General features: G+C 41.1%; 1 protein-coding gene across 8 annotated transcripts in view; it reads left to right on the plus strand.

Annotated features, from left to right (window-relative positions):
• The window catches only part of LOC135545985 (protein diaphanous homolog 2-like), a 626,286-nt gene that overhangs the window by 523,031 nt on the left and 78,369 nt on the right, over positions 1–24,886 (plus strand). For all 8 annotated transcript variants that reach the window (XM_064974017.1, XM_064974023.1, XM_064974020.1 and 5 more), the window contains one exon: positions 12,779–12,914. In XM_064974017.1, coding sequence (XP_064830089.1) covers positions 12,779–12,914 — 136 coding nt within the window. The remainder of the gene's footprint in view (positions 1–12,778; positions 12,915–24,886) is intronic.

The following is a 24,886-nucleotide window of genomic DNA, read 5'->3' on the forward strand; positions in this document are numbered from 1 at the left end:
CCTCCATCTCTCCCTCTCCTTCCTCCATCTCTCCCTCCTCCTTCCTCCATCTCTCCCTCTCCTTCCTCCATCTCTCCCTCTCCTTCCTCCATCTCTGCCTCTCCTTCCTCCATCTCTCCCTCCTCCTTCCTCCATCTCTCCCTCTCCTTCCTCCATCTCTCCTTCCTCCATCTCTCCCTCTCCTTCCTCCATCTCTCCCTCTCCTTCCTCCATCTCTCCTTCCTCCATCTCTCCCTCTCCTTCCTCCATCTCTCCTTCCTCCATCTCTCCCTCTCCTCCCTCCATCTCTCCTTCCTCCATCTCTCCCTCTCCTTCCTCCATCTCTCCCTCCTCCTTCCTCCATCTCTCCCTCTCCTTCCTCCATCTATCCCTCTCCTTCCTCCATCTATCCCTCTCCTTCCTCCATCTCTCCTTCCTCCATCTCTCCCTCTCCTTCCTCCATCTCTCCCTCTCCTTCCTCCATCTCTCCCTCTCCTTCCTCCATCTCTCCTTCCTCCATCTCTCCCTCTCCTTCCGGTGCCCAATTTGTTTTGAATGTGTCAGGATGATGACACGATGTCCAGAAAGTGCAACGTTTTCCAAACCTATTAATGTGAATGGCAAGGTCTCCTTGTCTGAGATTCTTCTCTCTCCTTCCCATATCTAAAACGAACTTTCATTCCGGTGATCAAAGTGTACCAGCGTACGACACGGCGCTCCCCAAGGATTTGCCGTTGCACGGCCTCCTAAAGGAGGTGACCGCTAAGAAGTACATTCTTCTCTCAAGCAAATAGGTCTTTATGAATAAGTTATTACTGATTATGACTTCAATGCCAAGGAGTAGGAGTGGCCTGGGGAAGTGGGCGGTTGAGGTGAGGGTTGGGATAGAGAGTGGGGTTGTTCTTAGTGTATAAAGTAAACAATCCTTCGATGAATAGAAACTATATTCCCAATATTTAATCTGGTTTTCCTTACTCGTTGGGAGCCCCAGTTGACAGATACTTCGAGGAATGTTTGTTGTTCAATGTATATTTCATTTTGGTTGTTTGTTTTTCCCCATGTAAAACGGAAATAATTTAACCGTTTTCTTTGCAGCTATAGATTCTAGCTGAACAGCCCTTCCCCTTTGCACCATGCTAAGCTTGGTTAGCCAGTAGCAGCCTAGCCAGCTATTGTGGATCTGTCTTGGGGAGAGTATTTATGCTTTGGCTATGCTAGTGGTACGTCCTTGCATCACCCATCACTTAAACTACAGGCACTTAGGGTATACTGTATATAATGCTGATACAGCTATAGTGATACAGCAAATGGATATTGTGACTGGTCGGCAGTTGGGGTCATTAAAGAAATTCATATTCACGACGGAGACCTCATTTAATTTTCCAATTGATTTCACTCTGACACCCATTCAACATGCACAGTAAATGTATGGTTCTTTACAGTTCATCATATGTATTGGCTTTGAGTAATTTGAGGCTAAACATTTATATGCCGGCATCACACAGTGTTGTTTGGCCTATGTAATGCATTCATTACACACAGGGCCATCCCAGACGATAAAGAACTCAATTGGAATACTACTTTCCTCTAAATTGCTTTGACTAAAAAGCCTTGGCTTAATGCAACACCGACTGTCATGAGGCATTTAAGTACATAGACCTCATAGAGCTGACTACAACAGATAACATAATCCATTAGCTATGGGTTCTTTTCTACTGACAGCGAAGCTAATACAAATCTTAAAATGTTGTGCATAAAGTCCACATATATAGAAATGCCCTGACAATTTGCTATTTTAATATAGACGGCCATATTTGAATATGGAGTGGATGGAGTCGAAGTGAAATGCAATCAGTCGGCTCTGTGTGTGTAATCCTGACCAGGGGCAGAGAGGAGGATGAGGATCTCTACATTAATGAGTTATCAAAGCCCGGGCAGATGGAGGACGAGCTAACAGTCTTAGTCATTAATTGAGTGACTTACTAATAAGACCAATAAAGCAAGACTAATGGGTGTGGGGTTGCAAGCATCATCGCATAAGCTTAGAGATCAAATTATGTTGGCTGGTAGGTGTGTGTGTGTGTGTGTGTGTGTGTGTGTGTGTGTGTGTGTGTGTGTGTGTGTGTGTGTGTGTGTGTGTGTGTGTGTGTGTGTGTGTGTGTGTGTGTGTGTGTGTGTGTGTGTGTGTGTGCGTGTGTGTGTGTGCGCGCGTTTGTGTGTGTGTGCGTTTGTGTGCGTGCGTGCATGACCGGGTGGGTGTGTGTGTCCCATCTTTTCAGGGCTATTGGCTCGATCTCAAAAGTATGCTAATAATGATAATAATGATGGGTCCGGTAATATGATGCTTCTCCTGCCACGCCCCTGTGACTGCTGCATCATCCTCCGCAGCTGCTACAGCTGCTGCACTCTTCTAACACAAACGTACTGTACACAGACACACAAACATATTGCTATGGATACTGGCTCTCAATGATTAAGTCACTGATATTCACACTGTGAATAATCAATCTTAACTAATCAACGGATTTCATTGAATCTGAATTGTAATTTCCTCAGTAAGGAAAAAATAATAACAATGCACCTCAAAGACTAACAAGTTAGTGTACTTGTACCCCATAAGTTCCTGACACCATTCCATTAGAGGCTGGCACATACTGAAACAGATGGTGGATAAACACATAGGCTGCCCAAAGTTATGTTGTGCTACAGTGACAGTGTTAGTGTTCACATTTAAATGAGATACAAAATCTACAATATCTACAATATCTATTTCTGTGTGCGTGTGCGTGTGTGTGTGTGTGTGTGTGTGTGTGTGTGTGTGTGTGTGTGTGTGTGTGTGTGTGTGTGTGTGTGTGTGTGTGTGGGTGGGTGTGTGTGTGGGTGTGTGAAATCAATGGTGCAACAGAACAGTGCAATTAAAGCAGCTCTATTCTATTCTATACCACTACGTGTGAAGCAATCTATTGGACATTATATTTACTATGCTAGCATGGAGAATCAAACACACTCCTTGGACTGGGCCAGCTCATGTGTATAGGAGCAGAACTTGCGAATGTACTACTAGATGGAACGGATATACTACTAGGTTAGACTGTGTATAGGGTCAGGGAAGAGGAATAAACAAGTCAGGAAAATGATTGAATTGAATTAGAACCTGAAAGGGGAAAAGCCTACACTGCAAAACGTGAAATCTATCTTAATGTATCTTATTTCAGGATATTTTTCTTAATAAGACGATTAAGGTAAAGTATAGTGAAATCAGATCAATTTTACTTTTTGTATTAAGCCTTTAAAATGTTTTTAAATAACTAATGTATCTGCCAATAATGTTGGTACGAATTAAAACTCAATATCTCAATATCAGATATTTAGGCATGCTTCGATTTCACAGTTTTCAGTGTAGTGCCCCATGTTCAGTATAGTGTATGCATGAGATTTGGAATGTTCAGGAAATGGCTCAGAAAGCTCAAGCTCTCCACAACAGAGGGTAGAGTACAGAGTGGAGGCCTCAGTGTTACCACAGCCTGTGACCTTATTAAGTCCTAGTAAAAGGTATTCTGCTCCTGCTATGACTCCATATTGAAGATATTGTGTTTTGCATCCCAAATAGCACCTTATTCCATATACTGTATAGTGCACTTCTATTTATAGTATCTCTTATCTCCCATGTTCAATTGGGTTGAGATCTGGTGACTGACACACACACACTCACACACACCATATACAGTGCATTCAGAAAGTATTCAGACCCCTTCACTTTTTCAGAATTGTGTTACGTTCCAGCTTTCTTCTGAAATTGATTTTTTTAAGTACTCAATCTACACACAATACCCCATAATGAAAATGTAAATAGAAAAATAAAAAAACATAAATACTTTACTTACATAACTATTCAGACCCTTTGCTATGAGACTCGAAATTGAAACAGGATTGTGTCGAGGCACATATCTGAGGAAGGGTACCAAAAAATGTCTGCAGCATTGAAGGTCTCCAAGAACACAGTGGCCTCCATCATTCTTAAATGGAAGAAATTTGGAACAACCAAGACTTAGAGCTGGCCGTCGAGGCCAAACTGAGCAGTTGGAAGAGAAGGTCCTTGGTCAGGGAGGTGACCATGAACCGAATGGTCACTCTGACAGAGCTCCAGAGTTCCTCTGTATAGATGGGAGAACCTTCCAGAAGGACAACCATCTCTACAGTACTCCACCAATCAGACCTTAATGGTAGAGTGGCCAGACGAAGCCACTCCTCAGTAAAAGGCACATGACAGCCCACTTGGAGTTTGCCAAAAGGCATCTAAAGGACTCTCAGACCATGAGAAACAAGATTCTCTGGTCAGATGAAACCAATATTGAACTCTTTGGCCTGTTTTTCAGCGGCAAGGACTATGAGATTAGTCAGGATCGAGGGAAGGATGAACGGAGCAAAGTACATAGAGATCCTTGATGAAAACCTGTTTCAGAGCACTCAGGACCTCATAATGGGGTGAAGGTTCACCTTCCAACAGGACAACTACCCTAAGCACACAGCCAAGACAATGCAGGAGTGGCTTCAGGACAAGTCTCTGAATGTCCTTGAGTGGCCCTGTGGCATGACTCTCTCCTTGGTTGGAATCAAAATGAGACTTTGCCAGAACTCCAACATCCAAAGTGAATAATGAAACAATATTTCTAACATAAAGAATGTGGGAAATTATTTTTGGGGATCCAAACAATAATCATGTCATATCATTTAGCAATTTTTGACGTCATTACGGATGGTATAACACAATACCTGTCACTCTGAAAGTAGACACGTCCGAGTTGCCAGGTTTGCATTTAAATGTTGTAATACTTAGATGATTAAATATGAAACTATTTGTGAAAAGATAGCAATGTGACTTTAGCCTTCTAAATGAGATAATTAATTTTCAGAGAATCTTTTGCCAAGTCAGTAACCACGCCCATGTGAGCACAGACATTGTGTCAACATGATGGAACCATCCTCCAAGGCGAGTACTTAAAGGACTCGCTGAAGAATTAACATACTAGACCAGAGAACGTGAGGACGCAGTCCACACGTTGAAATGGTTGCAATTTAAATTAAACTGACCAGACAGCGTGGAGCAGTGGCTACATGGCTGACAAATGATTTAAAACTACCAAACCAGAAAATGCTAAGACCCTCTGAAACTCTCGATGAGTGAAGAAGATAAAGACGACACATTAACAGTCTGCAGCTGTACATGTTAAATAGTTTAGGAAACCCGACCGAAGACGAGAAAATAATAATATTTCCCTATCACCACTGTGTGATACATCTCTGATGTATACATTCTAACAAACACTCCAGAACAAAGAAACTACAACTACAAAGGACATTGTGTCCTCTGGTGGACAAATCAGAGACTTCTATCGAACTACTCCCCATAGACGGACCTGGTGATTTCAACAAAGAGATGACGAAGACAAACACACGTGTTGCATTTCTTTTCTGAATGAGCGGTCGTACATGTGTAAAGTATTCATTCTCTTGAGCATAGCTTCCACATGTATGTACCAGCCCACTCTCTTTGTCTCTCCCTCTCATTACATGCCGCTCCCTTTCCATTTTGTAACAAGCCATCATTTCGGGTTAGTCCACTAAGGACTTTTCATTGCATTATGTTAGTAATCAATAACCTACAACGTGTGTGTGTTTTATGTATTTCTGTGTGATTATTTAGTCAGTAAATAAATGATTAAGACAATGTATGTATCGCTGAATCATCACGTTTAGGCTAGGGTTCGTGCAGATTTACGAGGTCAATGATGTTCATAATGAGACTTATATGAGGAAATTATAAATTGATGGCTGGGATGATAACGATATATTCTGATAAATTATTGAGTTAATTCAGGAAACTCATTAACCTCCAGCGACGAGCAATCCCGTATCCGGGAGCGTAATCATAGCCTCAAGCTCATTACCAAAACGCAACGTTTCCTATTCATGAAAATCGCAAATGAAATGAAATAAATATATTCAATCACAAGCTTAGCCTTTTGTTAACAACACTGTCATCTCAGATTTTCAAAATATGCTTTTCAACCGAAGCTACACAAGCATTTGTGTAGGAGTATTGATAGCCTAGCCTAGCATTCAGCAGGCAACATTTTCACAAAAACAAGAAATGCATTCAAATAAAATCATTTACCTTTGAAGAACTTTGGATGTTTCAATGACGAGACTCTTAGTTAGATAGCAAATGTTCATTTTTCCCAAAAGATTATTTGTGTAGACGAAATAGCTCTGTTTTGTTCATCACGTTTGGTTAAGAAAAAGACCGGAAAATGCAGTCACTTACAACGCCAAACTTTTTTCCAAATTAGCTCCATAATATCGACAGAAACATGGCAAACGTTGTTTAGAATCAATCCTCAAGGTGTTTTTCGATAATCTATCAGTGGTGGCCGTTGGCTTCTCATCAGAAGCAAACGGAAAAATACTGCAGCTGGAGATTACGCAATAATTGCGACGGAGGACACCAAGCGACCACCTGGTAGATGTAGTCTCTTATGGTCAATCTTCCAATGATATGCTTACAAATACGTCACAATGCTGTCGACACCTTGGGGAAGCGACAAAAAGCCTAAGCTCATTCGTGGCCCTTTCACAGCCATATAAGGAGTCATTGGCATGAGGCTGTTTCAAAAAATGCGGCACTTCCTGATTGGATTTCTTTCTGTTTTTTTTCTGTAACATCAGTTCTGTGGCACTCATAGACAATATCTTTGCAGTTTTGGAAACGTCAGAGTGTTTTCTTTCCAAAGCTGTCAATTATATGCATAGTCCAGCATCCTTTCGTGACAAAATATATTTTTAAAACGGGAACGTTTTTCATCCAAAAATTAAAATAGCGCCCCCTATATCCAAGAAGTTAAACAAACTTTTCCCATGGTGCCCTAGATTCCTAATGAGTTAATTGTTACTTAATTAATGTAATCGGATAATGTTTAAACGTCGGAGGTAATTATTCAATGAATAGTCGTCATCACATTAATGGTAGACACGTCAGGACACTAGCCAGACCCCGGACTTGAACCTGATCGAACATCTATGGAGAGACCTGAAAATAGCTGTGCAGCAACACTCCCCATCCAACCTGACAGAGCTTGACGATCTGCAGAGATGAATGGGAGAAACTCTCCAAATACTGTTGTGCCAAGCTTGTAGCGTCATACCCAAGAAGATTCAAGGCTGTAATCAATGCCAAATATACTTCAACAAAGTACTGCGTAAAGGGTCTGAATACTTCTGTAAATGTGATATTTCAGGTTTTTTTTTTAAATATATTTGCAAACATTTCTAAAAACCTGTTTTTGCTTTGTCATTATGGGGTATTGTGTGTAGATTGTTGAGTGAAAAAAAAAGTGTTAAAAAAATGTTAATCAATTTTAGAATCAGGCTGTAACGTAACAAAATGTGCAAAAAGTGAAGGGGTCTGAATACTTTCTGAATGCACTGTAAACCCCCCTATGCTCCTTTGTCACTGAGGTATCTAGACATGGTAGCCAAAATAATAGGCAACTGGGCATTTTAATACATGACCCTAAGCACGAAGGAAGGTTTTTTTGCTTAATTATCTCAGGAACCAGACCTGTGTGGAATGACCCGCTTTCAATACAATTGGTAACCCTCATGTACTTAAGTGTTTCCTCTATTTTTCACAGTTACCTGTAGCTTGGTAATTATCTTTTGGATAGTGAGAGTCTAATTTCAACAATTTAGAATATATTGTACATCACGGTTTACGTGATAGCCACTGTAGTTTATGTACAGTAATGGCTAGTTTGTTTTATTTAACTGCAGAAACCACCCATCTGTGACTTTGTGTAACATCCGCAGTTCACTCATCCTTTAATCTCCTTTCATTTTCTATCTCCATCCCTCCATCTTCCAGCTCGGTTTTTAAATACCCCACCTAGAGTTGTTCCAATTAACAAAATAGTTTTAAGTGAGGCTTTTTTCTCTCTCATAATCAGCTTTAGTAATGACTTTTGGATTATTTAAATTGGAAACCCAATCCCCCTTTCTAATTTACCTTAACGTATCGATTGGTGACCACCGCTGAATACCTGAAGACTTCCTACTGTGTTCAGTCTTTACTATCTCTTTTCCTGTCTCGCCATTAATTTTCCGATGACGTTCAACACACAGACAATAACACCAAAAAAAGAAACAAAGTTTTCTTGTTTAAATTCTGCCATTAGTTGTCAACAAGAAATGTTCAATGTCAGTGAACATCGCTGTGGGTATAATCGATAAGTTTAAGGATATGCTGTGTAACCATGGTGATAAGCTTGATGCAGGGAGACAGGTAGTTTGTTATGAATGTTCAACTGAAAAGCATTGACATAACAATCTCCATTATTCTGAGAAAAAAAAATCATGCATTAGTTCAAAACCAACCTTTTGAATCTCCCATCTTATCAACAGCAAATAGGTCTTATGTCAAAGGTAATATCTAGAATTCATGTTATGTCTGAGTTGTACAGTTGAAGTCGGAGGTTTACGTACACTTAGGTTGGGGTCTTTAAAACTAGTTTTTCAAGCACTCCCCAAATTTCTTGTTAACAAACTATAGTTTTGGCAAGTCAGTTAGGACTTCTACTTTGTGCATGACACAAGTAATACTTCCAACAATTGTTTACAGACATATTATTTCACTTATAATTCACTGTATCACAATTCCAGTGGGTCATAAGTTTACATACTAAGTTGACTGTGCCTTTAAACATCTTGGAAAATTCCAGAAAATGATGCCATGGCTTTAGAAGCTTCTGATAAGATAATTGACATCATTTGAGTCTATTGGAGGTGTACATGTGGATGTATTTCAAGCCATACCTTTTGCTTGACATCATGGGAAAATCAAAAGAAATCAGGGAAGACATCAGAAAAATAACCTTCACAAGTCTGGTTCATCCTTGCAATCCTTGCAATTTCCAAACGCCTGAAGGTACCACGTTCATCTGTACAAGCAATAGTATGCAAGTATAAACACCATGGGACCACGCAGCCATCATACCGCTCAGGAAGGAGACGCGCTCTGTCTCCTAGAGATGAACGTACTATGGTGCGAAAAGTGTAAATGAATCTCAGAACAACAGCAAAGGACCTTGTGAAGAAGCTGGAGGAAACAGGTACAAAATATCTATATTCACAGTAAAACAAGTCCGATATTGACATAACCTGAAAGGCCACTCTGCAAGGAAGAAGCCACTGCCCCAAAAACTCCATAAAAAAGCCAGACTACGGTTTGCAACTGCACATGGGGACAAAGATCGTACTTTTGGAGAAATGTCCTCTGGTCTGATGAAACATAATGCCCATCATTATGTTTGGAGGAAAAAGGGGGTGGTGGCTTGCAAGCCAAAGAACACCATCCCAACTGTGAAGCACGGGGGTAGCAGCATCACATTGTGGGGGTGCTTTGCTGCAGGAGGGACTGGTGCACTTCACAAAATAGATGACATCATGAGGTGGGAAAATTATGTGGATATATTGAAGCAACATCTCAAGACATCAGTCAGGAAGATAAAGCTTGGTTCCAAATGGACAATGACCCCAAGCACACTTCCAAAGTTGTGACAAAATGGCTTAAGGACAACAAAGTCAAGGTATTGGAGTGGCCATCACAAAGCCCTGACCTCAATCCTATAGAAAATGTGTGGGTAGAACATAAAAAGTGTGTGCGAGCAAGGAGGCTTACAAACCTGACTCAGTTGCACCAGCTCTGTCAGGAGGAATGGGCCAAAATTCACCCAACTTATTCTGGGAAGCTTATGGAAGGCGACCCAAAACGTTTGACCCAAGTAGAACAATTTAAAGGCAATGCTACCAAATACTAATTGAGTGTATGTAAACTATTGACACACTGTAAATGTGATGAAAGAAATAAAAGCTGAAATAAATAATTGTCTCTACTATTATTTCACATTCTTAAAATAAAGTGGTGATCCTAACTGACCTAAAACAGGGAATTTTTACTGGGATTAAATGTCAGGAATTGCGAAAAACTGAGTTTAAATATATCTGGCCAATGTGTTCGAATACTTCCGACTTCAACTGTGTATTATTATCAGAGGTCTTGTATGTTGTCCTTATCCTTGAAAGCAACCTGTGTGTCATTGCCCTAAACTCTCAATCATGTCAAAGTTGGAATCCTGCTCTGAAGATTACACTGGAAAAATCTTCCCTTGGGTACAGTTTATCTCCCATAAGTCTTCTTACAAGAGGACAAATAAGGAAACAGATCAAACGGATACATAGATGTTGCCATTGGCACAAAGCAAGGAACAGCATATAGAGAAGGGGAAAAACAAACAAAAAAAAACATTTATTGCAATGGCAATTAGCGGGTAGAGCATGTTTGATCAGTTCTAGCAATTACGCTGTGTAATTGTGTTTACGGTCAGAATTGCTTGTTTATTTAGAGTAATTTTTTTGTCTTTTTTTTGGTCAAATCATTTTATATGTAATCGAGCACTCAACTAGAAGCTGGTTTATAATATCTTCCTCAAATGAATTGAATTGTCTTATCGATCTAGGATGACAATGGATTTGATCAACTGCAGATGTAGGGCTCTACAACAATGTGCTAAAACACAATAGTGGATTCATTACTGAATAGGGAGGGGAGGCAATGCATCATCACTTACCCTCTGTATTCGATAATTATGTAAAGTGCACACAGTCAACATGTTTACACACACCATGGGTATCTATATCACCAGTGAATCCAGTATCCTCGATTCAATGCACAGGCACACAAAGGAATGAGTGAATATGTGAATGCTGCTCCTAGGTCTAAATAACGTTAGACATGTGGAGCATGATATTCCTTTATCTATTTCACTTTTCCTCTGTTTCTCTGTTTCTCTCTCTCTCCCTTTCTCTCTCTCTCTCTCTCTCCCTTTCTCTCTCTCTCTCCCTCCCTCTCTCTGCATTATTCCTTCTCCCTATGTCTCTCTCTATCTTTGTCTGTGTGTGGCTTTCTCTCGGCCTCTCTCTCTCTCCCTTTGTCCTTGTCATCTCACAAGGAGACAGTGACAATGAGTGCTCTCGTCCTTGGGAGCTGAGGCTTCACTATTGACTGGCATGATGAGCTGCTTGTTTCCTTGCTCCTTCCACACGATCTCCGTAATCCCTGTGTCTTAGCCGCCAACACGACACACGTCAGGAAACCATGGGGGGATTTTGAGGGGGGTGTCTGACTGTCGACACTCATTATATCAGACCTTGGAGGAGAAAGAGGGAGCAGGAAGGAGCAGGGTGTGCCAAGATACACACACACATACACACACACACACACAAACACACACACAGTCTTGTATAACTAACACAATCCAGTCCCATTCAAAGTCCTATTTTCCCTAACCTCTAATCCTGACTCTTACCCTAACCCCAAAACCGAACCTTAACCCTAACCCTAGCTCTTTACCCTAACCCTAAAACGAATCCTAGTTCCTAACCCTAAACCTAATTCTAACTTTCACACCAATTCTAACCTTAACCCTAAACCCCCTAGAAATAGCATTTGACCTTGTGGGGACTAACAAAATGTCCCCCGTTGGTAAAATGTGTTTGTTTACTATTCTAGTTTGGACTTATAGTATAGTAAAACAAATATAGTTCAACATATGCACACTTACAAATATACACACACACGCACACACACTTTCAAATACACATATGTCGGAAAAGTCAGATACATGCACAGTTGCACATGCACGCACAGTCACACACACAAGCACACACACATGGACGCATGAACACATACACACACACACACTCTAAGATGAGGTCTGTCATGCATGCGCCACAGGCCCGGGGTGAGAGAACCTTTGTGGGCTCCAAAGGTTGCGTGGTAGTGTCTCCTTCCCCCCTCTCTTTCACCTGGCGTCAGAACATGTTGTGCGAGCGGAGAGCCCCCTGCTGTTTTCTCTGTTTTCTCCTCAAGCTCCTTCCCTGACAGCTCGGTGACATTTAAGCCAGTGAAGAGGGCAGAGGGTGATATCTGTCGTCTCTCTCCTCTCTCTCTCTCCTGCTTGGGAGACTGGTTCACTATAGTGTCACCCTCTTATGTTATGGTTCCCCGCCATCTTTGTAAGGTAAAGACTTAAAAAGACTGACGATACACAGCACACTCTAGATGCAAAATACACTTTTAGGTCATCGACCTTAGTCAGGCATAAAAACAAGACAAGCTTGAAGCACTATATAGAGAGTCTCAACACAACACACTCACATGCAGTGAACTTTTATATGAAAACACAAATAATTGATGTGGAATAACAAAGATATTCTATAAATATTGATGTTTTTGACATATTTCCAAAGAGAATGTCTGGTCTTACTGCAGCATCCTGTTACTGTACTGTACTGTGTGTGATGCAGGGTTATCTTTATTATGTATAATGTATTATTGAAATGTGCCATCGCATGTCTCCTTTCAATATTTGTGTTGATGCAAAGATGGCCACATAAGAAATAAATATATTTGTGCTTTTCAATTGCATTGTTTATTCCATTTCCTATGAAACTATACATTTGATGACGGGATCCTCCATTACTGAGCTTTTGGAGAAGTATAGTGGCGTCAGGAACTGAATTTTAACTGCCTGTGTGTGTGTGTGTGTGTGCGTGTGTGTGTGTGTGTGTGTGTGTGTGTGTGTGTGTGTGTGTGTGTGTGTGTGTGTGTGTGTGTGTGTGTGTGTGTGTGCGTGTGTGTGCCTGGATCCTCATGCCTGTGTGTGTCTTCCCTTTCCCTCTCCAGGAGGCGGTGAAAGAGAACCACAAGAAGAGGGAGATGGAGGAGAAGATCAAGAGAGCCAGACTGGCCAAGGAGAAAGCAGAGCGCGAGAAGCAGGAGCGCCAGCAAAAGAAGAAGCAGCTGATTGACATGAACAAAGGTACGCCACTTCTTCTGTCACTTCTAGAGAGAGAGTTTGAGAGTGTGTGCGTGCGCACGTGCGTGTGTGTGTGTTGAGGGGGGAGGGGTCTGTGTGTATGGGTGGGAGGCTGTGTTGGTGTGTTTATGTGTTTGAGAGTGTCTGAGAGAGAGGTGTGTTAAGGGGTGCATAGCTTGAGTAAGGGATGCAGCATTGAATGGTACTTCACACTGAGCTGAACTCTGCAGGGGGGAGGAGAGGCATCTTTATCACTGAGAAGAAATCACACACTTTGCACACTCAGATCTACAAAAAACACACCCTAATGTTAGCATGTGTTTTATCCTGTCTCTATTTAATAGTGAACAACAGTTTGGTATAGTATCCATATTCATATGTTTTGTTCAATATTCATATATGTATTATTGATATCGTTCTGATGATGATTGCTAATAATGATACAACGGGTGGTTCTCATCCTGAATGCTGATTGGTTAAAACCGCATTCCAGCCGGTGTCTATTCCACAAGTTACCACCAGCTAAAGCTCTGACTTTGAAATGCCTATTTACTCTGTTCCATCTGACTGCGCAATCCACTGTCTCATCAGCTCAGCCAGACAATTTTATAAACTTCTCCACTATAAAAAGCATCTAGACATTATCTGACATTTCTTTTAGACTAACATTTAGTTTTCAACAGCAGAGTTTCTTATAAACCTTGCTGTCTCTCTATAACATTTGCAACATTATTTCAATATTCAAATTCGATCTCCGGCCATCCCATAGCAATGGATGTGTCTTGAGTTGGGATGAGAAAATAAGCAGCGTTTCTCAGCCAGTCGAAAACATGAATCAACTGGCATAATTTTTATGGATATATACAAAGAAATGTAAAAGGTAAAAGGAAGCGAAGTGCAGCTAGTTTGCCTTCTTTCCAACTTCAATTTGAAGTGATTGTGTCCTGACGAGATATGACATTTTCTATGCCAGGTGAAACCGCGCCTCATTAGCTCGTTGTTATGGATGTATCCAAATAAATGTCACTAGAAAAACAGCTTAAACAAATGCCAATGAAGCTACTGTTGTTATTCTGGCTGCACTATTTGACGCTACTGTAAGTTAGTCGTAGTTGGCTAGCTAGAACGAACGACTGGGTTGCATCCATAGATACAGAATAAAAAGACTGAACGCCTTGGGTCGTGTCTCTGGCAACCGAACCGATAGAACCCTAGATTTGTGTGGGGACTATATCTTGTGGAAGGAAGAAATAGTATGAATAAATTAATCAAAATAACTTTTTTAATGAAAATATGCCAATCATTATTTGAATATGTTGGTAACCCGTTAAATAAAAGAGATAATGCCGAGAAGCCGGTGTTTGGAAGATATATTGGCACGGGTGTTGTTCGAGACGAACCGTGCCAATATCCTCCAAACTCCAAACAATGTATCAATATGATCTAATATTAGTCAAAGGAGTAGGCTAATAGTCACAGTAGTATTACTACAGTGTTAGACTTTGTCATACATAAGAGTATACATTTAAATAGCTACTTAAAAGTCATATATTTGAACCTAGGTACTGTCTTAGAAGACAGTACTTATAGTTGTCCTCCATAGTAGTTGTAGTCAGTATAGTAGCAGTAGTAGCAATAGAAATAGTGACAGTGACAACAAAGCCTAGCAGTTCCATTGTGAATCCCTATTATGTCCCTGTGTTCGTCACTGTGTTGGCTGTTGGGTGTAGCCCAGCTCAGCTCTGCGGGGTGACAAGCAGAGAGCAGGCTGTCGGCCTCCTGTGTCATGGTGGATGTAGGTCACATGTAAAGATGGGATATCAGGTTCGCTGGCTTTGTAGAGCAGACAGTTAATTAGGGCTGGCACATCACACAGAATAACACCGCCCTTTTTTTTGCTATTAAAACATTTCAAGGTGCAAAAGGCAGAAATCGCTCCGCCATTTCCTGGTTTCTAAAATTAGAAATAGTTGTCTAATTTCAGTGTGTGTGATGAAACAAGCAGTGCAGAGAATCATTGCACCATGTTAACCACTGTGAAATACTGTATCTTCACAATAACCAAAAATGTAGTTTTTTAGCTGTTTGAAGCTGGTGTACAAAACTGAAAGTAAAAGATGCAAAAACTAAACTTAAGAATGCTAAGCATGGAAATAGCACAGATAGCCCTTCTTTGACTTGCTTACAATGAGAATGACAGATTTATAACTCATATTTCTATGTGCATTTAGTCGGGTCGCCCAAAAAGTTACATATTGCAGCTGTAACAAACCTGGATGACTAAAATGAAGTTGTAATTATTACATTTTTAACCATAGACGTGTAAGAGAAATGAGTGGGAAATAATTGTAAAAATGTTCACAACATTAAAACTTAATTTATTACAGTTAACAGTAAGTTTTAGAGATATTTGTAAGGAAATTATTTTTCCCAACTTCCTGGTTTCGATTTGGACATTTTGACTCTGTCCCAGCCAGGTCATTTATACTGTAGTTTATCGTTTTGAATGACTGCCTTTATCTTTCTCATAAAAGAAGTAATGGTGGTGAAAACGCTATTGATTATTTCAGACAGCACAGTTATTCAGACATGGCAAAATAGCAATAGAGATCCGTGAATCTCAGTTCCCTATTACTGAGATGACATTGAGACAGGCAGAATGTTGTGCCTAGAGGCCTTTGGGGGGCTGGGAACCAGTCAGTGTGGTCTCTTTTTGTTATTTTCTGACAAACACACTGGTATTTTTTTACAATCCACCAGTTTCAAATGTCACAGCTAGCCGAGGACCTTTCTGTAGCTCTTCCGCATTCAGCAATGTGACAAGCCGCTCCAAGTCACTCTCCATCACACACTGCTGCTGTTACTCTCTGTGAGATAATTGATGCATGCAAGTATTTCAAACGGTGACCTCTTTGAAAGCTTCACTTTTAATAATCCAGAATCGCTGTCTTCTGAAGATGCCTTGGAAGCCTGTCTCTCCCTCTCTCTCTCTACTCTCTCACTTTCATTCTCTCTCTCTCTCTCTCTCTCTCTCTCTCTCTCTCTCTCTCTCTCTCTCTCTCTCTCTCTCTCTCTCTCTCTCTCTCTCTCTCTCTGTGTGTGTTCCTCTCGGTTTCTCTTGGTCTTCCTCCCACCATACCTCTCCCTATCCCTCCCCCTCTATTTCTAAGCAGATAGAGGGAAACAGGTGTGATATTAAAGATTTCTGCCAGAGCAGATTTTGATATCTGTTTCAGTCGGAAGACATAATACGTTGGGGAATTAAGAAAACATGACAAGGACACGGACAGGTAGCCTGGAGCCTAGGAGATAGCATGGATACTCTGCCATCCCCGTTACCCAGACTCCTGGTCTCTCTCGACTTAGTGTCTGATCATCCAGACGTTGTAATTCTGAATTCCGAGCCTTTCATGTTTCAAGGACGACGATACCTAGCAGCTTGATATCGTAGGCGGTTGGTGGTTCTGAAACCAATAAGCCAATACGATTAAATCAAAGTCGACTCGTCCCTCTTAGATCGTTTTTTTCCGGCACATTCTGTACCCTAACTAGGTCCTTTTTGTGAAGAACTGGAAGGGTGATGATTTTTTTATTTTCTTATCCTGTCTAAATGGGCCTGCGAATGGGGAACTTGCTGTAATTCAGCTTAAAAGGGGGTACAAGGTTAGGTGTTCTATTTAGTGCTCTGTTCAGAACATAGATGTCAGTCTATCTAGTCTTTTTTCCATTGCATTCATTATTATTTTATTCTACCCTGCTTGATAGTATCAGCCTTCTTCTCCTACAGATGACAGCTTTGGTTGTGAGAGGCTCCTCGATAGCCTCACTAGACACACTAATCACCATTAGGCATCAACAGTCTACTGGACTTAGTGCGTTGAATGCCTTAAAACATTTTCATTGAAAGATAAGGAAGTATATGGTTTCAGAGTGAACCAGGGTAGTAACGTCATGAGTTGGGATTATGGATCATTGTTTAGCTGGCTAGCTACATGTCTTAACAAAAGACTCCACTATGCAAGTAACCATTTTGGGTGTGTTCGTAAATTCAGTCTGTCCATCTACTTCGATTTCGGGGTACTCTCGTCTGAGTGTACCAGAGTGCAGAATATCTGATGAATTTATGAACGCTCAACACCCGTTGAATATGGCCGGTGTCAGTAAACGTCGGCACAAAAGCGTAATTCAATTTTTGCCAGCAGCACAGTTACAGTCACCAACGCTCCAGATAACATGAAAACATCCTAACCACCTCTGCTAGGGCGAGTAAAATGGTCAGAGTTTGGGTGGGAGCTAAAGCTTAAGAGGGTGTGAATGATTCTGAATGGGTACAGACAAAGAAGACCTCTCCAGTAGGTACCAAAATGTTCTACGGTAATTTTCTCAAAAGTGAGGTTACAAGTTGATCAACTTTCAAAGCATTATTACTTTCCCATTGTTCCTCAAATGCAGTGTATGATATACCATTTTGTAGCTCTGTGTATCTGTTTTTATCCAATGTAAAAAAACTCAATTTCAAATTTTGCTACATAAGACCCAATCAAGGTGGTCGGTCAAAAATAGATCTCTTGGCTTGATGTAACATACATTTTCTTGGAAATTAATGCCAATTAAGACCAACTGAAGGCAATAAACAACTTCTCTGGTACAAAATGGCCTGTGTGGCATCGATATTAGTCAGAAAAATGTATTTGAGTGTCTAAATTGACTACAAAGTGTAAATAGGATCATGTTTGTCATTAAGTCAGTCTCATCCAAAAAGGAGATTTGCGAGATAATTAGGGGGGAAAAATGGAGTGGAATGAAGGGTAATGTAACAGTTTTCCATGAGTTGCCCATAACCTGCAGCACCCAAGTAATTAATTTGGGGTGCAGCTGCATGTGAACCAATCAGAATTCCCATGGTCAATTTGGTTTGACATTCAAAATCCCTATAGGGCTAGTTATGGACCATCAGTAAATGTACATGAGACAATATTTTTAAATATCAGAAGCTCCAAATTTCAATGACTTAACCTCTATCCAACTATAAATTGTAGAAATTAAATGAGCTTTTAATGAGACCACTGTCCCATTTACATCGTCTACTTTAATGATGGTCCCTAACTAGCGCCTAGAGGCTGGTTATCCAAAGTTAAACTAACTTTGCCACAGTCGCACACTGGCCGGCTGAAGCTAATTGGTGCAAGAGGTTGGCTAGCTTGCTAGCTAGTCTAGACTACTTCCAGACACAAGAGACATCCATATCAAAGCACGCCTTCAAGACCCAAATCTTGTTCACAGTCACATTTCCTAATGAGGAGAAATGAAACTGAGGCTGAATTTGGAAGTTCAGCCCCCCTTTCATTCAAAACTAGGCTCCCCTATCCCAGAATATATGTATCTCTGGTTACAATGCTTGCTTCAATGTAATACATTTATAACAAATGCACACTATCATCACCTTCGGTGTATCCAAATATCTTCTCACAGCCAGCTGGGACAAAACGTATGTCCAATATTTTCCTGGAATGACATTCACGTAACAACCAAAAATAAAGGAAACACCAACATATAGTGTCCACCTCTTGCGACGAGCAATCCCGTATCCGGGAGCGTAATTGTAGCCTCAAGCTCATTACCATAACGCAACGTCAACTATTCATGAAAATCGCAAATGAAATGAAATAAATATATTGGCTCACATGCTTAGCCTTTTGTTAACAACACTGTCATCTCAGATTTTCAAAATATAGCTACACAAGCATTTGTGTAAGAGTATTGATAGCTAGCATAGCATTAAGCCTAGCATTCATCAGGCAACATTTTCACAAAACCAAGAAAAGCATTCAAATAAAATCATTTACCTTTGAAGAACTTCGGATGTTTTCAATGAGGAGACTCTCAGTTAGATAGCAAATGTTCAGTTTTTCCAAAAATATTATTTGTGTAGGAGAAATCGCTCCGTTTTGTTCATCACGTTTGGCTAAGAAAAAAACCCAGAAAATTCAGTCATTACAACGCCAAACTTTTTCCAAATTAACTCCATAATATCGACAGAAACATGGCAAATGTTGTTTAGAATCAATCCTCAAGGTGTTTTTCACATATCTGTCAATGATAAATCATTCGTGGCAGTTGACTTTCTCTCTCTGAAACAAATGAAAACGTGCATGCAGCTGGAGATTACGCAATAATTTCGACGGAGGACACCGGGCGGACACCTGGTAAATGTAGTCTCTTATGGTCAATCCTCCAATGATATGCCTACAAATATGTCACAATGCTGCAGACACCTTGGGGAAATGACAGAAAGTGTAGGCTCATTCCTGGCACATTCACAGCCATATAAGGAGACATTGGAACACAGCACATTCAAAATCTGGGGCATTTCCTGTTTGAAATTTCATCTTGATTTTGCCTGTAGCATTAGATCTGGAGCACTCACAGATAATATCTTTGCAGTTTTGGAAACGTCAGAGTGTTTTCTTTCCAAAGCTGTCAATTATATGCATAGTCGAGCATCTTTTCGTGACAAAATATTTTGTTTAAAACGGGAACGTTTTTCATCCAAAAATGAAATACTGCCCCCAGAGTTTCAAGAGGTTAATAGGGTGTTGGGCTAACCTGAGCCGCCAGAACAGCTTCAATGCTCCTAGATTCGACAAGTGTCTGGAACGCTATTGGAGGGATGCACTATTTTTTCATGAGAAATTCCGTAATTTAGTGTTTTGTTGGTGGTGGTGGAAAACACTGTTTCAGGCTCTGCTCCAGAATCTCCCGTAAGTGTTCAGTTGGGTTGAGATCTAGTGAATGAGACACACACACACATACCCTATGCTCCTTTGAGACCCCTCTTTCAAAGACAATGAGATATCTTATTCTAGCCATGGTAGCCAGAATATTGGGAAACTGGGCATTTTTATACATGACCCTAAGCATGATGGAATGTTAATGGCTTAATTAACTCAGGAACAACAGATGTGTGCATGCGCCTGCTTTCAATAGACGTTGTATTCCTCATTTACTCAAGGGTTTCTGCGCATTTAAATGTGACTTTTCTACGGTTTCATGCATTAATTCATTCCTATGCGTGAGGTCTGTTTGATGGATCATACTATGGTGTTTAATGCAATTTCAAGGGGCTATTTTGGTAAAGAGATAGATTTTAAGTCATTTAGCAAATTGATAACTAATCCGCTTCACATGCAAATGATTAACAATGAAATGCATATTTAATGAGAATTTAATTCATTTAGCTTTAAGAGGATGGCGTTGGGTGGTAGTGATCGGGTGGGGGGGGGGGGGGGGGCTGATGGACAAATGCTTTCGGAAATGGCACACAAAAAAGTCCCCTCCATTGCCCAGGAGTGAAACTTGAGAATGTACTCTTTTCAGTCAGCGAGTACTTCCTTGAAGGCCTGTTATTGATGCCCTTGACAAGGGTCGGGCTAAATCAGTTTTCGTTGTGAAGTATTGGAAATACTAATATGGGAAATTGCTTATGAAATCATTACGTACGTCTCTCCATTTGTTTTAATTTCCCCTAAGTGGATTACCATATTCTCTTGGACTGACCAGATGTTCAGTATTAACCCAAATTGCTTTACCTCGGCTACAAGTGAACAGGCAAGCCAACGCTGCTGTAAAATACCGCCTAAATCCACCCAAATCCTTCCGTCTCTAATGAGATATTTCATCCCAACAGGGTATTTAATATGCTTGCAGATATGAAACAATGTCACAGAGAGTGTGTCGACAGCGGGGAGAGGGAGGGAAGGATAACTATAGGAAAGACTGGACTTGGCATTCTAATGGGGGGAAACATCCTTAGTTTACAAGTTGACATCATTGATGTTTCAGCCATCAGAGGGAGTAGGGGGGTGGACAAGTGGGCACTGGTGCCACCCATGCCCGGCTGGCATCAGACAGGGTCAGTGCCCAGGTCTCAGTCAGTGTCGCTGCCCGCACGTGGACAGCGTCCCCACAGTCAAATCCACTTAGGTCTGAATAGAGCCTGAAAGCAAGTATTACTCTGGTTTGAGCACAATGTGACATGGCATATGGGACACATTGGAACAATTCAACAACAAGTTAAAAAGTCCTTTGAACATTTCTTATAGTAATAATCCAGGTAAGTTAGAACAACGCGGTAAATACAAAGTTAAGTGTATTTAAAGTGCATTTCACACGAATCACAACACACTCTATCATTAAAAATGATTGATTAAAATAATTACTAAGTTCATTTGATGTTTTCGTTCACCTGTTTGGTTTGGTCTGTTTTTTAGAGCCTATATAGTATTATGACAAGGGGCATTGATAGCTTTATTGTTGGTAAATAGATAAACAGTACATCATTTTGAAGACGTATGCGGTGAATTATTGAATTTAAGATTCTGAGCTGAAAAGCTGTCTGGTTGCGACTTGCTACGATAACAATGGCTGTGCATTGTGTCCTGTATTACATCGACCCATTTGTGCCTCGCTTCCTAACGCACAGTAATTGTTAACCCGTTTGTTCACCTGTTGTAATACTTGTATTCTTTATGGAATATTTGTAAATTACAAAACCAAATAGTTCCCAAACTATTCCAGCAATCTTATAAAGTACTCATATGGTTGCAGGCTCACAGGCTCACAGATCACTTTCCTAATTCACTTTTACCTGCATGTGATCATTCTTCACAGTGCGAAGTAAAATCTGTAGATCCACTCCAGTCCATTTTTCCAGCAGCTTGCAGGCACTGACAGAATTCAGTTTCGTACAATTCTCTGCTATGGGGGAATATTATCAACAATTGAGACGGAGGCTTTGGCCTTTAGCTAAGTTGGTGTAGTCTATTCACTGACATCAATGTTTCCTGTGTGAAAACTCAAGTTATGTCGAATCAAACCACTCTGATTCAGAGTTCAAAATAAGATGAACGACTGCTCGCCTTGGAATAAAAGCACACCATTTCATTAAAATTGCTCTGAGACTATTACTAAAAACAAGGTAGCAATCTTCCTAATCTCTCTAACTGGTGCGAACACAGCCTTAACATATTGTCATGGACTAAATAAGTGTGAAAATAAGGAGGTCTTTTCACAGGTTATCCATAAAGCCAATTATATAATTAGCTTTTAATTTGTCTTGCGCCTTTTATTATTAAAAGGCACTCTTCAAGAGTGACTGAGTGCAACCGTTTAAAAAGCATCCATTTGGCTGAAGATCTACTACTCTTGCCCAGTTCACCAGGCCTATTAGAATAGGTTGGCATGCCTTATGGCTTTCAGAGAGAGAACAACGTTGACAATGATGGCCTCTAACAACTATTCATGCATTCTCCCTGGCGGCTTTGCATCTTGAAGAGACTACATATCTCCTTGAAAAACGAAGGGAAAAAAACTAGTGGGTGTCACGCTTTTCACACAAAGTACACGCTACAGCAAGCGGGTATTACAATAGAAGGGTATGGAAAAGACAGCAAAGAACCACCAGTGGCTTTGGGAGGCATTTTTATCAATGTATACATCCTGTTTATCCACATTTTACAATACAGTAGTATACCTCAACCATGTCATTCTCAATCTCTATACCTAGCTAACAAGGTCAGGCTTGTGGCATCTTAAATGCAGATTGTGCATATATGCCGATCTCCATCAGAAATGTGTGCGCAATGCATGCCATGCTCGGGGGAGCCTGAGATGTTTTTGCCGTTGCCTGGGGCCGACAGTAACTGGGGTGACAGGGGCAGTATGAAGGGAACGGAGATTGATGGTGGTGTTTGACAGTGACAGCCAGCACACGTATGGGCCGGAGAGAGCGTGCCTGTGTGTGTGGGGGAAGTGCGTGTGCGTGTGTGTGTGTGTGTGTGTGTGTGTACCTGCGTGGGGACTTTGTCAGGCAGGTGATTATAGAGAGGCGATGACAGGAGGCTGACACTGAGAAAAGGTTGTGTCCTCGTGGTCGCACAATGTCCCCATAATGTTCTTCTCTGTATAAAAGGGCAGGGGACAACATTGTCACAGGATGATCTTAGAGATATAGTATATATTACAGCTGGAAGATGAGACCTATGGGGAAAAGCAGTGTTTTTGCAGAGACTGTGGTTTTGCTCCAATAAAATTCCACTCAGAATTGTACCCAATGCATTGACTCACACTACTGTAAGCAGTAGGCTAGTGTGCATATTGGAACAGACATCATAGTATTCCTTTAGCTTAGCTTTTAAATGAGTCTAGTATTAGTGGGATAATATTGATCTTCATGTTTGATACAGACACTGGTGAGTACGGACAGATTCATCGACATGATTAGGATGTTTGGTGTCGGGCCCTGACATTCCCACTTCTGCATGTTTATTCCTTGAGCTAATTTTCTTTTCAGATTATCTTGATGGCTTGTGTGTCTGTGTGTGTGTGTATGTCTCGATGGTGTGTGTACGTGTGTTATTCCTCATTGGCGACGTGTGTAGAAAGGATGCTCGACCACCACATCTGCATACGACGGCCACTGCTGACCTGTCACTTTTGCATGTGTTATTTTCGCTGGCTGTCAGCATGGCAGCATCCTCTTTTAAATAACGCTACGTTACATTTCAATGCCGCAGGGATTCGGGGCACAGGCGCTAGTAGGAAGCAAACCAAATGAGCGCTCTGGAAAATTCCTCCTGCACGTGGTGAACGGCATTGCCTGCATCCCAAATGGCACCCTATTCTCCCATAGGGCTCTGGTAACAAATAGTGCGCTGTATAGGGAGTAGAGTTCCATTTAGGGTGTAGTCTTTGTGAATTTGAGATTTTTGTCATTACCTTGAAAGGTGCAACAAGGGCATTGGGCTTCATCGGGTTTATCTGCTGTAGTCCATCAACTCTAATAAATAACGGCATATTAGATTGCGTTCGTATCATCTTGGAGGATCTGACTGTGCCCCAAGGTGCTGTGTGTGTGTGTGTGTGTGTGTGTGTGTGTGTGTGTGTGTGTGTGTGTGTGTGTGTGTGTGTGTGTGTGTGTGTGTGTGTGAGTGTGAGTGTGTGTGTGACTGTGACTGTCCTGCGTCCCAAATGGCACCCTATTCTCTATATAGTGAATAGAGTGTAATTGGGATGCACACCATCTGTCTGTGTCTGTCTGTATTTCTGTCTTTTAAGGTGATACAATAAGCCAGTCCCTTGTCCGGCATTTCCCAAACACTGGACCCCAGGGCTTCGTGTTCATACCCGGGGCGGCAGGGTAGCCTAGTGGTTAGAGTGTTGGACTAGTAACCGAAAGGTTGCAAATCTGTTGTTCTGCCCCTGAACAGGCAGTTAACCCACTGATCCTAGGCCGTCATTGACAATAAGAATTTGTTCTTAACTGACTTGCCTGGTTAAATAAAGGTAAAATCAGTTGAATAATGCTAGGGCAAAAATCTAAAGTTTGGGAAATAAAGGTAAAATCTAAAGGTGCACCCCTTAGGGTGCCGACGACCGAGTTGGGTAAATAAAGGTAAAAATCTAAAGGAGCACCCCTTAGGGTCCCGAGGACCAAGTTGGGGAAATAAAGGTCAAATCTAAAGGTGCACCCCTTAGGGTGCCGAGGACCGAGTTGGGGAAATAAAGGTCCAATCTAAAGGTGCACCCCTTAGGGTCCCGAGGACCGAGTTTGGGAAATAAAGGTCAAATCTAAAGGTGCACCCCTTAGGGTGCCGAGGACCGAGTTGGGGAAAGTCTGCGCTTGTCCATTTCCTCCCCAGACATTGTTTTCGATGCATTTTTATCAAAATAATTTTTCGGACAATGTGCCATCCACATTGTGAAGATCTTGGAAACCCTTCGATTATCCAACGATCATTTTTTTCATCGCCAATTATTGTTACCAGGAAACTCTCTCTTATTCTCCTCTCTGGGAGTTTTTTTATGTCGCCGTCTATTGTATCAAATAGTATTTTTACATTTAAAAGAAATGTGGTCTATGTGTGGAGAGAGAGGCCTAACTAGGAGTGGTACTTGAAGGTTCTAACCACTTTAAA

The sequence above is a fragment of the Oncorhynchus masou genome, chromosome 9, assembly GCF_036934945.1.
Source record: "Oncorhynchus masou masou isolate Uvic2021 chromosome 9, UVic_Omas_1.1, whole genome shotgun sequence".
Classification (NCBI taxonomy): Eukaryota; Metazoa; Chordata; class Actinopteri; order Salmoniformes; family Salmonidae; genus Oncorhynchus; species Oncorhynchus masou.